This window comes from Phacochoerus africanus, chromosome 8, assembly GCF_016906955.1.
Source record: "Phacochoerus africanus isolate WHEZ1 chromosome 8, ROS_Pafr_v1, whole genome shotgun sequence".
Lineage (NCBI taxonomy): Eukaryota > Metazoa > Chordata > Mammalia > Artiodactyla > Suidae > Phacochoerus > Phacochoerus africanus.
In genome coordinates, this window is record NC_062551.1 from 146,577,518 (window position 1) to 146,591,865 (window position 14,348).

The window sequence follows — 14,348 nt, forward strand, 5'->3', positions numbered from 1 at the left end:
TTATCTAGAGAAAACAGAATAATGCCAATTCCCAGAATTTAGATACTACTGCATGTGAATGTGTTCTAGCCAGCAGGGAGGAGAGATTCAGCAGATGCACCAGCATAGCCAAGGCAGTTGTTAAAATAGTGAAATAGGTCCATAGCCACCACTGTGAGCTCTTGAATGTGCATCTCTCACCTGACCCCAGCAACTCCCACCCAGGACGCCAGCTTCAGCCACTCCCTTGAGTTCCCTAGACTGCAACATAGTGTAGTAGAGCTAATGTCTGGTACACGGGGTGCCCCAGGACCCCACTTCAGTGCTATGGCGGTCATTCTGATGGGTCACTGCTCATATCACATGGCTGACTTCCCTGCCTCCCCTGCTGTAGAACACAAAGGGATGTGCAGACGCAAAGTATCACAGCAGTGAAACTTTGTTCCCTCTTTGTTCACTCTTGTTCCCTCACATTGCGTTTCACATATTTTACACCTTTCCATAAGAAGTCTGATCCACTTGTGTTTAAGACAAACCACACCCAACTGAAAGTTATATAAAGCGCAACCAGCCTCTGTAAGTTGCTAAACCACTCTTCACAATCCTGGACCACAAGATTGGGGGGGGGGGGGCGGTTGGCGGGTAGGGAGCTGCAACACAGTACTAATGAGCCTTGGACACTTGACTCCCAATATTCATAGCTATTTGGATTGAAAAGGGGTTTGGGCCCACGGAGAACTCACTTGGTGAACTTTAAAACTGTTGTGTCCAGTGGAATAAACCCAGTATGAAACTGAAGCTGGAATATCTGAGTGTTGGTCACCTAAAAATAGGAGAGAAGCTCATTACAATCAATCAGTGAAAAGGGAGTCTGACCAAAAGATTTTATTTTGGGGAGTCATACACCATCAAGTGCTTCCACATCCAAATCTTTGTTTACTATGAATATTAAACAAACTCCTCATCTGGAGCTGGTCCGGCTGCATCTCTAGCCTCTCCTCTCCATGAACTCTGCCTTGGCAAGACCTGTCCTCATCTGCTAATGCCCTATGTTCTTGCGCGTTGCCAAACCTGGACTCATTCCATTTCTTCTGTCCAGAATGCCCCTGCTCCAAGCTGATGAAGTCATCCTTAGAGGCCCACCTTGAACGGTCACAGCCTCTGAGGCCTTTCTGAGGCACTTGCTGGATGAAACGAACTGCTCCCATGATGGCAACTCCTCCTACCTCTACAATGGAAATGGATATTTTACACTTGTGAATTTCCTCTGCTACGCTAGGCTCCTTAAAGGCAGGGATGCAGTCTTATTCTCATCAATCCTCACTCCTAGACAGTGACTGGCACAGAGCATGCACTTCGCAAAAATTTGATAAATAAAAACACAGTGACTTGCTATTAACATAGGGGGCTTATATCTTTTCAAGTTAGTGTTTTGATTTTATTCAGATAGATATCCAGGAGTGAAAGTGCAGGATCATAGGACAGTTCTACTTTTAATTCGGGTGGGGCACGGGGTGGGGGAGTGGGGGTGGGGGGTGGACACCATATCAGTGTAGCAATTTGCATTCCCACCGATAGTGTAGTAGGGTTGCCTTTTTTCCACATCCTTACCAACACCTGTTATTTCTTGTTTTTTTTGACAAAAGCCATTCTGATAGGCGTGAGGTGATTTCTCATTGTGGGGGTTTTGTTGTTGTATCTTTAATTTTTTTGGCCGCACCCGTGGCATGTACAAGTTCCCAAGCCATGAATCAAATCCGAGCCACAGCTGCAACCTACACCACAGCTGCAGCAATGCTGGATCTTAACCCGCTGTGCCAGGCCGGGGATGGAACCCCAGTGCCTCCATAGAGACAAGCCAGATGATTATCCCACTGCTCCACAGCAGGAACTCCCTCACTGTGGTTCTGATTTGCATTTTCCTGATGATTAGTGATGCTGAGCATCTTTTCATGTGTCTGCTATCTATATTTTCTTTGGAAAAAAGTGCCTATTTAGGTCTTCTGCCCTTTTTTTTTTTTTTTGTCTTTTTGCTATTTCTTTGGGCCGCTCCCGCGGCATATGGAGGTTCCCAGGCTAGGGGCCCAATCGGAGCTGTAGCCACCGGCCTACGCCAGAGCCACAGCAACGCGGGATCCAAGCCGCGTCTGCAACCTACACCACAGCTCACGGCAACGCCGGATCGTTAACCCACTGAGCAAGGGCAGGGACCGAACCCGCAACCTCATGGTTCCTAGTCGGATTCGTTAACCACTGCGCCACGACGGGAACTCCTTCTGCCCATTTTTAAATTGGGTTGTTTGGTTTTTTGATACTGAATTCATAGCAGCATCATTCACAACAGCCAAGATATGGAAGCAACTTAATTGCCCATTGACAGATGAATGGATAAGGAAGATATGATATATATATGTGTGTGTGTGTGTGTGTGTGTGTGTGTGTGTGTGTGTGTGTGTATACACATATATATGAATATGAATATCATCCAGCAATAAAAAGAATGCAATCTTGCCATTTGCAACACCAAAGATGGACTTGAAATGTATTATGCTTAGTGAAATAAGTCAGATAAAGATAAATATTGTCTGTTTTCACTTACATGTGGAATATAAAAAACAAAACAAATGAACAAATATAACAAAACAGAAACAGACTCATAGGTACAGGGAACAAACTAGTTTCCACAGGTGAGAGGGGTTAAATAGGTGAATGGGAATTAAGAGGTAATTATATAAAATTACCTCTGCCAATTATAAAATAAGTTAACAAAGATGTAAAGTACAGCACAGGGAATATAGCCAATATTTATAAACTGTGAAATGCTACATAATCTGTAAAAATAACAAATCGCTATTTTGTACATTCAAAACTAATATAACATCTTAAATCAACTGTACTTTGATAAACTTTTTTAATACAAATACTTGTAGCATCATTTGTACTATCCAAACAGTGGCAATAACTCAAATGTCTGTCAACTGATGAAGAGATTAAGAAAAGATGTATAACCATACAATGGAATATTATCTAGTCATATAAAGAAGTACCGATATATGCTACCACATGTTTGAACCTCAACATATTAGGCCAAGTGAAAGAAGCCAGTCACAAAAGACCACATATTATATGATTCCATTTATATGAAATGTCCAAAACAGGCAAATTCACACAGACAGAAAGGAGATTCCTAGTTGCCCAGGGGATGGAGGAGGAATGGAAAGCAGCTGCTAATAGGGTAGAGTTTCTTTAGTAGGTAATGAAAATGTTTGGGAATTAGGTGGCAATGCTGTACCTAATTGAAAATACTGTAACTTTTTGAAAATACTAAAAACAACCGCGTCGTACACTTCAAAAAGGTGAATTTTATGTTTTGTGAATTTTATCTCAATTTAAAAATTAAAAAAATATAATTATCTCATCCCATATCCTTAATAGAAATATCTCCTCTCATATGGTAGTTCTATTTTCAGTTTTTTGAGAAATCTCCATACTGTTTTCCACAGTGGTTGCACCAGTTTACATTCCCACCAACAGTGTAAGAGGGTTCCCTTTTCTCCACACCCTTGCCAGCATTTATTGTTTGTAGACTTTTTGATAATGGCCATCCTGACTGTTATAAGGTGGTACCTCAGAGTAGTTTTGATCTCAAATAATTAGCAATTTTGAGCATCTTTGCATTTTTTTTTTTTTTTTGGCCATCTGTATGTCTTCTTTAGAGAAATGTCTATTTAGATAGTCTTTCCATTTTTTGATTGAGTTTTTTTTTTATATGGAGCTGCAGGAGGTGTTTGTATATTTTGGAAATTAATCCCTTGTACTCCTGGGCATCTATTCAAAGAAACCCTAATTCAAAAAGATACAAGCACCCCATGTTCACTGCAGGACTATTTACAATAGCCAAGACATGAAAGCAACCTAAATGTTCATCAAGAGAGGAACAGATAAAGAAGATGTGGTACTTATATACAATGGAATATTAATCAACCATAAATAGATGAAATCATGCCATTTGCAGCAACATGGATGGACCTAGAGATGCTCATATTAAGTGCAGTTAGTCAGACAATGAAAGACAAACATCATATATCACTTATACGTGGAATCTTTAAAAAGGATACAAATGAACTTATTTGTAGAGCAGAAACTGATTCACAGACTTCGAAAAACTTAAGGTTGCCAAGTGGTTGGGGGAGGGATGGCTGGGGGGTTGGGAGTGGCATGTGCACACGAGGTATATGGAATGACTGGCCAGTGGGAACCTGCTGTGTAGCACAGAGAACTCTACCCAGTATTCTGTAATCATCTATGTGGGACAAGAATCGGAAAGAGAATGCATGTGTGCACATGTATGACTGAATCACTTCGCTGTACAGCAGAAATGATCACAACACTCTAAGTCAACTCTACTTCAATGAAACTTTAAAACTGAAAAAAAAAAAATCTCTCTTCTCACACGGGTCCAAATGGCACACTATTAAAAAGGCACAGTTTTCTAAAGAGCAAGCTTTGTTCTTTAGTTGTATGGCTGCTAATCTTCTGGCAAAATCATCCAAGGAAGTCAAAACCTCTGAGTCTTAGGTTCCTCCCCTATAAAATGCTTTTTCAGATTCTAAAACTGAAGTCACTCAAGCCCAAAGTGATGTAAAGAAAAGACTCTGAAATACTCCTATTAAAGGATCAGCTTCGCTTATGTCATGACTCTTTCTGACACCGTACCTTAGCCTGCAGCCGGCTTCCAATGGTTGACCTCAAGTGATACATGGAAACGACCACATCTCCTTGCACAGTGATGCTCAAGGGAATAAAGATTTTCCCATCTTGGACACGGTATTCTCTTTAAACAGAGACAAAAACAGATACTGAAAGTCTGATTTAGCACAATAACACAGGTAAACAGGTGCAGTCCTCTGTGGCTCTAGCCAAGGCACCTATCTGCCCAGGTCTGACCCAGGAACCATTTCCATCTTAAACAAAGTCACGAGCACAGCCAGTGCCAACTGGGTGCAAACTCATTCTGTCTCAGGATGCCCCTGGGCTTATTAGGCCATCTCCTCCCTCTCCATCCTATCCCGAATTCCAGTTAAATCAACTGCCCATCTGCAGGAATCATTTTTCTTAAATGCATGTAGTCCTGATGTACTTGCCTTTTCCAAACTTTTAATTTATAGGTGAAATCAGCAAGAGAACAAAAAAATCCTGCCAAGATCAGTATAGAAACAGCAATGAAATGCTCTGTGAGGGTCTTAGATACCAATCCTGAAATTCAATCTATTCCAAACCAGTTTCATTTTCTGTTATCACCCACTCCCTTCTCTCCACACCCCCTACCACCCCACTGGCACCTGCTTTATTATAGATTCTATCACTTCTTTAATTAAATCACCATATACCTAGCTGCTCACCTAGAAACCTCACTTATTCCTAATTCTCCCATTACCCTCACCAATTCTTATCAAGGGCGTCTCCTTCTTAAATGTCCAGTCTTCCACCCCACACCACTGTCTGAACCTTCAATATAGTTCATGTTAGTCCTTTAGTTGATCTCACCATTTGAAGTGGGGGCTAAGGCATCCCTTCATTTAATTGTGCTTTTCTATGAGTAACACCCATGTTGAGGTTTTTTGTTTGTTTGTTTTGTTTTTCTTTGTTTTTTTTATATCAGCCATTTCACAGGATGTAGTCCTCAAAGGCAGAACAGGATCCAAGTTAAACAGGAACTGAACGGTTCACAAGAGTAAGTGAAAAAAAAGTATCATGACTTACTTCATTCGTTCAAAATCTGCACAGGTTGTATATATTTTGGTTTCTCCAATCAGTACATCACAGTAAGGGCGACATCCATTTCTCTGTTTGTTGAAGAAAGGAACTGGACTGACAGTGATCGACTTAATTGTGAGAGGCTTGAAGTGCGGACGGTAAGGTTTGTCCGCCAGAAGGTCACACATGTAGCCCAGGTACCTAAAACAGAAGACGGACATTCTCTTGGTGTTGACACACTAGAAGAAATAAGCCATCAATTTGCTATCAAGTTTGTTCTCATATATTATTAACCTACCATGAAAAATTTATTGTGTTAATTTCTCCAGCATTAACTGGCAAAAGAGAAAGCTGCCAATAATTTAAGAAAGCTTTTATCTAGTGACACTGTTGCACTTACCCCCCCCTCTCCAAGAGCTAATAAAGAGGTGTTTATTAAATGAAAAAGCTTATGGGAGGTTTATACTAGTTCAATATTTTAACATCTATTTCTATTTGATCTAGCAGATTAAATTTACGTTAACTGGCTCTGGGGAAAAAAAATCAGAATTTATCATCACAATCCTTTCTTAACCCAAAAAGGAAATAAGGAGATGCAATTTAAATAAGAGAAAGAAGAAACTTGGACTAAAGAGAAGATATTATGCCAATTATCTTAAAAAGTTTATTTTTTCCTTTTTTAAGATACACGATGCCTAGTAGATGCAAACTATTGCATTTGAAGTGGATAAGCAATGAGGTCCTGCCGCGTAGCACAGGGAGCTATAGCCAATCACTTGCGATGGAATATGATGGAAAACATTATGTGTGTGTGTGTGTGTGTGTGTGTAACTGGGTCATTTTGCTGTATAGCAGTAATTGACAGAACATTGTAAATCAACTATAATAAAAAATCATTTTTAAAGATACGTGATACCAATTAGACCACATCTGCACCTACCCTGAATCTAGGTACTTTACCTCCTGTGGGATGGCGAAAGTCCGATTCCTGGTCGCTTTGCGTAGAGCAGTCGAACAGCTGGGCCAGGAGTAGAGTAGAGATTACAGAAAATGAACATAGCACCAACCAGAATTGATGATGCTGCCCGTCCATCCTATCAAAGAAAATGTATAAACGTGTCATAAACAAGGACCAGTCAGCCACTCGACACTGAGAAGGCTGTCCTTGCAATTAAAAAAGAAGATTAAGGGCAGGGAGTGGGGAGGCTGGTGTGAAGGAGAGACATCTTCATAACTGGAGGTGCTGTGAATTCAAAACTGTTCATTTGAAAACCATAATCTGTCCCAGCTATTCAAATCCCAAAGCAGCAAGGCAAGATTTATTCTTAGGACCCAATTGACTCTCTACTAACTTAAGAAGCCCAGCAGTATAAATTTGATTTGTATATGTTTACTAAAAAATAATCTAGTAACTAACAGTTGAGATCTCAGGAATTCTGACTGAGGTCTCCGAAATTCCATCATGGCTCGGCAGAAACGAATCTGACTAGTATCCATGAGGACGCAGATTCAATCCCTGGCCCTACTCAGTGGGTTAAGGATCCAGCATTGCTGTGAGCTGCGGTTTGGGTTGCAGACATAACTCAGATCTGGCGTTGCTGTGGCTGTGGTATAGGCTGGCAGCTAAAGCTCCAATTCAACTCCTAGCCTGGGAATTTCCATAGGCCGCGGATGCAGCCCTGAAAAACAAAGAAAAAAAAAATTTAAAGAAAACACAAACAGTTGAGATCTCTAGGTTTAGGGCAAAGGTAAAGAGTTCAGGAGTTCCCGTTGTGGCTCAGTGGGTTAAGAACCTTACATAGTGTCTGTGAGGACGCAGGTTCAATCCCTGGCCTCACTCAGTGGGTTAAGGATCTGGCATTGCCACAAGCTGTGGCGTAGGTTGCAGATGCGGCTCAGAGCTGATGTTACTGTGGCTGTGGTATAGCCCTGCAGCTGCAGCTCCAGCTCCTATTCAACCCCTGGCCCAGGAATTTTCACATACCACAGGTGTGGCCATAAAAAGAAAAAAAAAGGCAAAGAGTTCTCAAGATAGGCAAAGAGTGAAATATGCTGTGTGTATATTTTACCCAAAGTATGCTCCTAGATTGATATAAAATAAAGAACCCTCACCTGACTCAACCACATTCAATAAAGAAATACATGCAATAACATTCCTGGGAATTTGGGGTTAATAGATGCAAACTAGGAGTTCCCGTGTGGCGCAGTGGTTGGCGAGTCCTACTGGGAGCCATGGGGTTGCGGGTTCGGTCCCTGCCCTTGCTCAGTGGGTTGACGATCCGGCGTTGCCGTGGGCTGTGGTGTAGGTTGCAGACGCGGCTCGGATCCCGCGTTGCTGTGGCTCTGGCGTAGGCCGGTGGCTGCGGCTCCGATTCGACCCCTGGCCTGGGAATCTCCATGTGCTGCGGGAGCGGCCCAGGAAATAGCAACAACAACAACAACAGACAAAAAGACAAAAAAGACAAAAAAAAATAGATGCAAACTATTGCCTTTGGAATGGATAAGCAATGGGATCCTGCTGTATAGCACTGGGAACTACGTCTGGTCACTTGTGATGGAGCATGATAATGTGAGAAAAAAGAATGTATACATTGTATGTGTGACTGGGTCACCTTGCTGTGCAGTAGAAAATTGACAGAACACTGTAAATCAGCTATGATGGAAAAAACAAAAATCATTATTAAAACAAAAACACACACACACACACAAAAACCATTCCTAACCAATGATGAGCCAACTTTTTCTAAAATATTTTATTTTTGGCCATGCCTGTGGCATGCAGAGGTTCCAGGGCCAGGGATCAAACTTGCACCATAGGAGCGACCTGAGCTACAGCAGTGATGATGCTGGAGCCAACCCACTGAGCCACCAGGGAACTCCCTAGAATACTGTAAGTGACAGGGAGCTTCCTGCTACTTGAAGGAGCCCAGCCCCATTCACAAAGTTCTTTCTTATACCCATGTTGAGTGGCCGTCTATCCTACTCAACGATCCTCATTCTTCCGTCTTTCAACACAAAGAGTAAACCTAGTCCCTTCTCCCCGGGACAACCTGTCACATATTTGAAATACTCAACTTTGCTGTTTTTCAAATTGAAAACACATCTGATCTGTGCTGGTTAATTTTTTACTTTTTTTTTTGGTCTTTTTTTGCTATTTCTTGGGTCGCTCCGCGGCATATGGAGGTTCCCAGGCTAGGGGTCAAATCGGAGCTGTAGCCACCGGCCTACGCCAGAGCCACAGCAACGCAGGATCCGAGCCGCGTCTGCAACCTACACCACAGCTCACGGCAACGCCAGGTTGTTAACCCACTGAGCAAGGGCAGGGACCATACCCGCAACCTCATGGTTCCTAGTCGGATTCGTTAACCACTGCGCCACGACGGGAACTCCTGTGCTGGTTAATTTTATGTGTCCACTTGATTGGGCTAAGAGATGCCCAGAAAACTGTAAACCATTATTTCTGGGAGGGTGTTTTTGGAAGAGATTAGCATTTGAATCAGCAGCCTGAGGAAAGAAAGCCAACCTGTTGAAGCCCAAACAGAACAAAAAGGCCAATAAGGGGCACATTCTTTTTGTCTTCTTAAGATGGGACCTCCATCCTCTCGGGTCCTTGGACATCAGAGCTCTTGACCTTGAAGCCTACACCAGCAGCCTCTTGGTTCTCAGGCCTTCAGACATGGACAAAATATTACCACTGGCTTTCCTGGTTCTCCATCTTGCAGGAGGCAGAATGAGGGATTTCTAAGTCTCTGGAATCACTTGAGCCAATTCCTATAAGAAATCACCTCCTATATACATATGTCTCTACACCTACCCTATTTGCTCTGTTTCTCTAGAGAACCCTAAAACTCAATCTCTTCAATTATTCCTCATTTGATGTTTCATTTCCAGAGACATCATCATGTGGCGCATTTCCTCTGAACAGACTTGTTTTATGACAGTAGCTTAAATGTGCTGCCCAGATGGGACATGTAAGATATAAGATGTGTTCTGAAAAAAAACTAGAGGGGAAATATCATCTTCCTTAATGTGGTCAGAACACTATGCTTTTATTAACATATCTCCAGGCCAAACTAGTTTAAATGCAATCTAAACCACACCATCAGCTCTTATTGATCTTTCTATCCACTTAAACTGTTAGTTCTTTGTTTTGTTTTGGTTTTGGGGCTGCACGTGTGGCATACGGAAGTTTCCAGGCTAGGGGTCCACTTGGAGCTGCAGCTGCCAGCCTACACCACAGCCACCGCAACGCCAGATCCAAGCCATGTCTGCAACCTACACACAGCTCACAGCAATGCCAGGTACTTAACCCACTGAGAGAGGCCAGGGATAGAGCCCACATCCTCATGGATACTAGTTGGGTTCATTACCGCTGAGCCCAACGGGAACTCCTAAACTGTTAGTTCTTATTCAGATGATGTGTTAACAGGCAAATATACTTCATCTTTTAGAAGCAGAATTCAGGACTCTACATTTATCTTGTATTCAATTTCATTGGTGGTTTCTAGGAAATGACCAACCCGCAAACATGTTTAAAATCCAGATTCACTATGTGACCCTCCCAGTCTGAGAAAGCTGCTAACTTTGATCTTCACATTTTCATCAAAGTTGTTAATTAAAGGGGCAACCAAAAGCAATCTTCTCCTGGGAGGATGCTGATCCATTAATCACTTATTTTTGGAAGCAATATTCAGCCAAAATTTGATTAAATATATTACAAACTGGCTCAAATTTCTCCATCTTAATTATCAGAAATTGGGAAATATCTGCCAGGAATCCAATAACTATCTCTACTAATCTATTAGTCGTGTTCTAAAAGTTCAGTTGGTTTGATCTAGGTGTTCATAATGAACCGATGTGGATTCCTTTTTTCTAAGAGTTTAAAATCATCTGTGCAAAAATTGTTTTAGAATTTCCCTTTGAATTGCCATCAGCCTGTAACTTTCTGGGATAAATCTCCACCAGAAGAAATTTTCCTTCTTCTGGGGAAAATTCCTCTCCTTGCTTATCTGGCATCTTCTTCCTGTTTCCTTATATGACATAAGGAACCCATAATCACTTTTCCGTGCTTTTAGCATTCTGCCACATAATTTAAGTCTAGAGAGTGGATTATTTTTAAGTACTGTGACACTCTTTTACCATCTCACTACCTCTCAGCTTGGTCTTAATTTCATTGTCACTCCCTTTCTATTGACATTTGATCCCCCAGTGAAGGAGCAAAGTAAAGGATTTAAGCCTCAAGCTTTGCTGTTGTCTTTATTCCAAAGACACTTTTTTAAAAAAGACATTTTCCTCAATCTTAATTCTTTTTTAGAATTTAGCCTTTCAACACTCTTTTTTTCCCCCCTTTTCTTTTCTTTTTTTTTTTTTAAAGGGCAGCACCCAGAGCATATGGAACTTTCCAGGCTAGAGGTAGAATCGGAACTACAGCTGCCAGCCTATACCACTTCCACAGCAATGCCACATCCAAGCCTCATCTGCAACCTATACCACAGCTCACGGCAACACCAGATCCTTAACCCACTGACCAAGGCCAGGGATCAACCCAATGTCCTCATGGATACTAGTCAGGTTCATTACTGCTGAGCCACGATGGGAACTCCTCAACACTCTTAACAGGTTTCGTGGCTCTTGGATATGTATTCCTTACTTTTTTCTGTCACACAGCTCTTTTTTAAAGTTGCATTAGTTTTTTGAAATTAAAAGATGAATATATGCTGTATTTTTCATAAAGCAGCAGTATATATAGGATAAAAATAAAACCTCCTACCTCCAGCTACAATTCCATTTCCAAAGACTTGGTGCAAACTTCCAACTCATGCATGTCCTTTCTCAGTAAGCCCAGAGAGGAGGTTATAATGTCTTAACCCTTTGTCTGCCTCTCCTTTTTTCTTCTTCATTGAGTTTTTATTTGCTGTGATTGTAGCATTAGAAATGGAAGTCTCTGGTCTCTCTTAAGCCATCTTCCCTTACAAAGACCTAGGCTCTCTGAACTTTTAGGAAGTTCTTGCGTGAAGAGAAAAATCACCAAAGTGCCTAAAGGCTGCTTAGTCTCTAAAAATAATCCATCCTATTATACAGTCTGTTCTGCCTCCAAAAGGAAAGCCCTTTGGCCTTTCATATTAAACTTCGACAAATACCAAGTGTTTTTCCTTTATTGCAAGAGTGTGGGGATGTGAAATGGAAAGAAGAAAAAATGTTCCGCTTTCATCCCTCTCTTAGCCAACTGGCTCTCAAGAAAGAGGGGGGAAATCAGCAGCGAAGACTATAGCAAAAAATACATGCTAACATTTACAGAAGTAATAAATAGCTCCAATATTTATGCTCCACTTCCATTCCTATATTTATTTGTTCATGTATTCAATCACTTATTTAGATCTTTCATATCTGGGGTATAAAGGTAAAAAGGCATGGTTCTTGCCCCCAGGATACTCATAGTTTTTTGGGAAAATAGACAGGTCCCTGGATTATGATGATGAAGTATATTAAATGCCACCAAAGACATTTAGCTAGACAGAGGGAATGATCATACTCTGAAAACACTTGAAAAAGTTAGCAAGATTTTTCCTAAAGTTGATTTTTAAATAACAGGCAAGAGGCCTCCAGAGGGAGGGTTGGGGAAAGGGACTCTAGGAAGTCAGTGGTCAGAAAAATCATCAGTCCCACAGCACAGTGACAGAAAACACAGTCAATCTATGTGACTACTTACAAGGCGTAGATGCCTTTTCATTTTTATTCAAACATAAAGGGAAGGAAAAAATATGCCCATGTGTTTACGTCAATTCTATTCATCCAAAGCTCAATGGCATTGTTGCCTGGGCACCCACAGCTCTTGTTTCTACCTCTTTTATGACAGCTAGTACATTCCAGAGCCCTGTATTATGTGGGTTGTATAGGGTGCTGCCTCTCCCTTGTAGTCAAGCTTTAAGGCAAGAATAATTAAGTTTTCCCCTCATTTTTATATCTCTCACCTAATCCTTAAGTAAAGTCTTGATAAATGCTTATTCAACTTAAGCATCATGTGCCCACCAGTCTATGAAAGGTCATTTGTAGTTGACCAAACCGCCACAAATGACAGCCACAACCGCCGCAACCAAAGGTTACTCACCAAGCAGTGGACAACACAGACGTTTTTGGGATTCTGTAGTAGCCAGTTATACATATTCCGACACACAGCAAAGAGGTTGTGCAGACTGGGGGCCTGCCTGATGGGCCAGCTGCATTCTGAGACCTAAAGGAACACAGCAGAAGGAAGTTAATTCCCCTTGTGACTTCCTCTGCACGAGCAGGTATCATATGAAACAACTTCTGTTACTGATACTACATTCCCCTCCAAGAGAGCCAGGAAGAGTTGGGAACAGGGTCCAAACACCAAGGAAGAGGTGTTTAATCCAGTACTTTTTAAAAACTCAATGAATTTTATTACATGTATAGTTGTACAATGATCATCACAACCCAGTTTTGTAGCATTTCCATCCCAAACCCCCCAGCCCATCCTCCCTACCCCCCAATCAGTCTCCTTTGAAAGCCTTAAGTTTTTCAAACTCTGTCAGTCAGTATCTGTTTTTCAAAGAAGTTCACTGTATCCTTTTTTTAGATTCCACATTTAAGTGATAGCATATGATGTTGGTGTCTCACTGGCTGACTTCACTTAGCATGATAATTTCTAGGTCCATCCATGTTGCTACAAATGCCATTATTTCTTTCCTTTCTATGGCTGAGTAACATTCCACTGTGTATATGGAATCCAGGTTTCTTTTCAATTAAAAATTATTTTTCACTAAAGGTGTGAAAACACATTTTGAAAGATGCTTTAAATTAAGCTAGATAATTAAACTACATACTTGGATTTTCAAAAATTCAGCCAGGTTACACTGAGTTTAATTTCTACTTAGTATAAAATGTTATGACCTGCCCACTAGATGCTTCATTATACGGTTATATTATAAACCCTGCACTATCCCTAATTTTATCCCAGCTGATAAAAGTGAAGACATGAAAAGTACTGCTGAGTGAGTCAAAGATATGCTTTTCCAGGAGTCTTTATTTCTTTCTCTTTTAATTAAGGAATCCACAACTGCATGGGGGCAACCTTCAGCATTTTCATTCATCTAACATATGTGTTCATATTAATACATTATAGGACATCATCTATGTTCCCAGAATTTTGCTAGGATCTGAGCTGTACAACTATCATATAAGACAGGTACTAATACGATCCCCATTTTGCAGATGAGAAAACTGACTCTTTGAAGTTGTCTAAAATCACACTGCTGGTCAGTACCAGCATTGCAACCCCTGTCTTCTGAATATAAGTCTCTCTGCTCCAAGAGTATGCCAATTAAGATTATTATTTGTCCACAAATAACAAATGCTGGAGAGGGTGTGGAGAAAAGCGAACCCTCCTGCACTGTTGGTGAGAATGTCAATTGGAACAACCACTATGGAAAACAGTATGGAGGTACCTCAGAAAACTATACATAGAATTACCATATGACCCAGCTAGCCCACTATGTCATATATCCAGACAAAACGTTCCTTGATAAAGACACATGCACCCACATGTTCATTGCAGCACTAGTCACAAGAGCCAAGACATGGAGACAACCTAA

General features: G+C 41.2%; 1 protein-coding gene across 2 annotated transcripts in view; it reads right to left on the reverse strand.

Annotated features, from left to right (window-relative positions):
- DNAJC6 (DnaJ heat shock protein family (Hsp40) member C6) overlaps positions 1-14,348 on the reverse strand; it is a 167,126-nt gene that overhangs the window by 30,611 nt on the left and 122,167 nt on the right. For both annotated transcript variants that reach the window (XM_047788760.1, XM_047788761.1), the window contains exons 5-9: positions 12,845-12,967; positions 6,697-6,830; positions 5,743-5,937; positions 4,696-4,813; positions 723-802 (exon numbers count right to left, since the gene is read on the reverse strand). In XM_047788760.1, the coding sequence (XP_047644716.1) occupies positions 723-802; positions 4,696-4,813; positions 5,743-5,937; positions 6,697-6,830; positions 12,845-12,967 (650 nt within the window). The remainder of the gene's footprint in view (positions 1-722; positions 803-4,695; positions 4,814-5,742; positions 5,938-6,696; positions 6,831-12,844; positions 12,968-14,348) is intronic.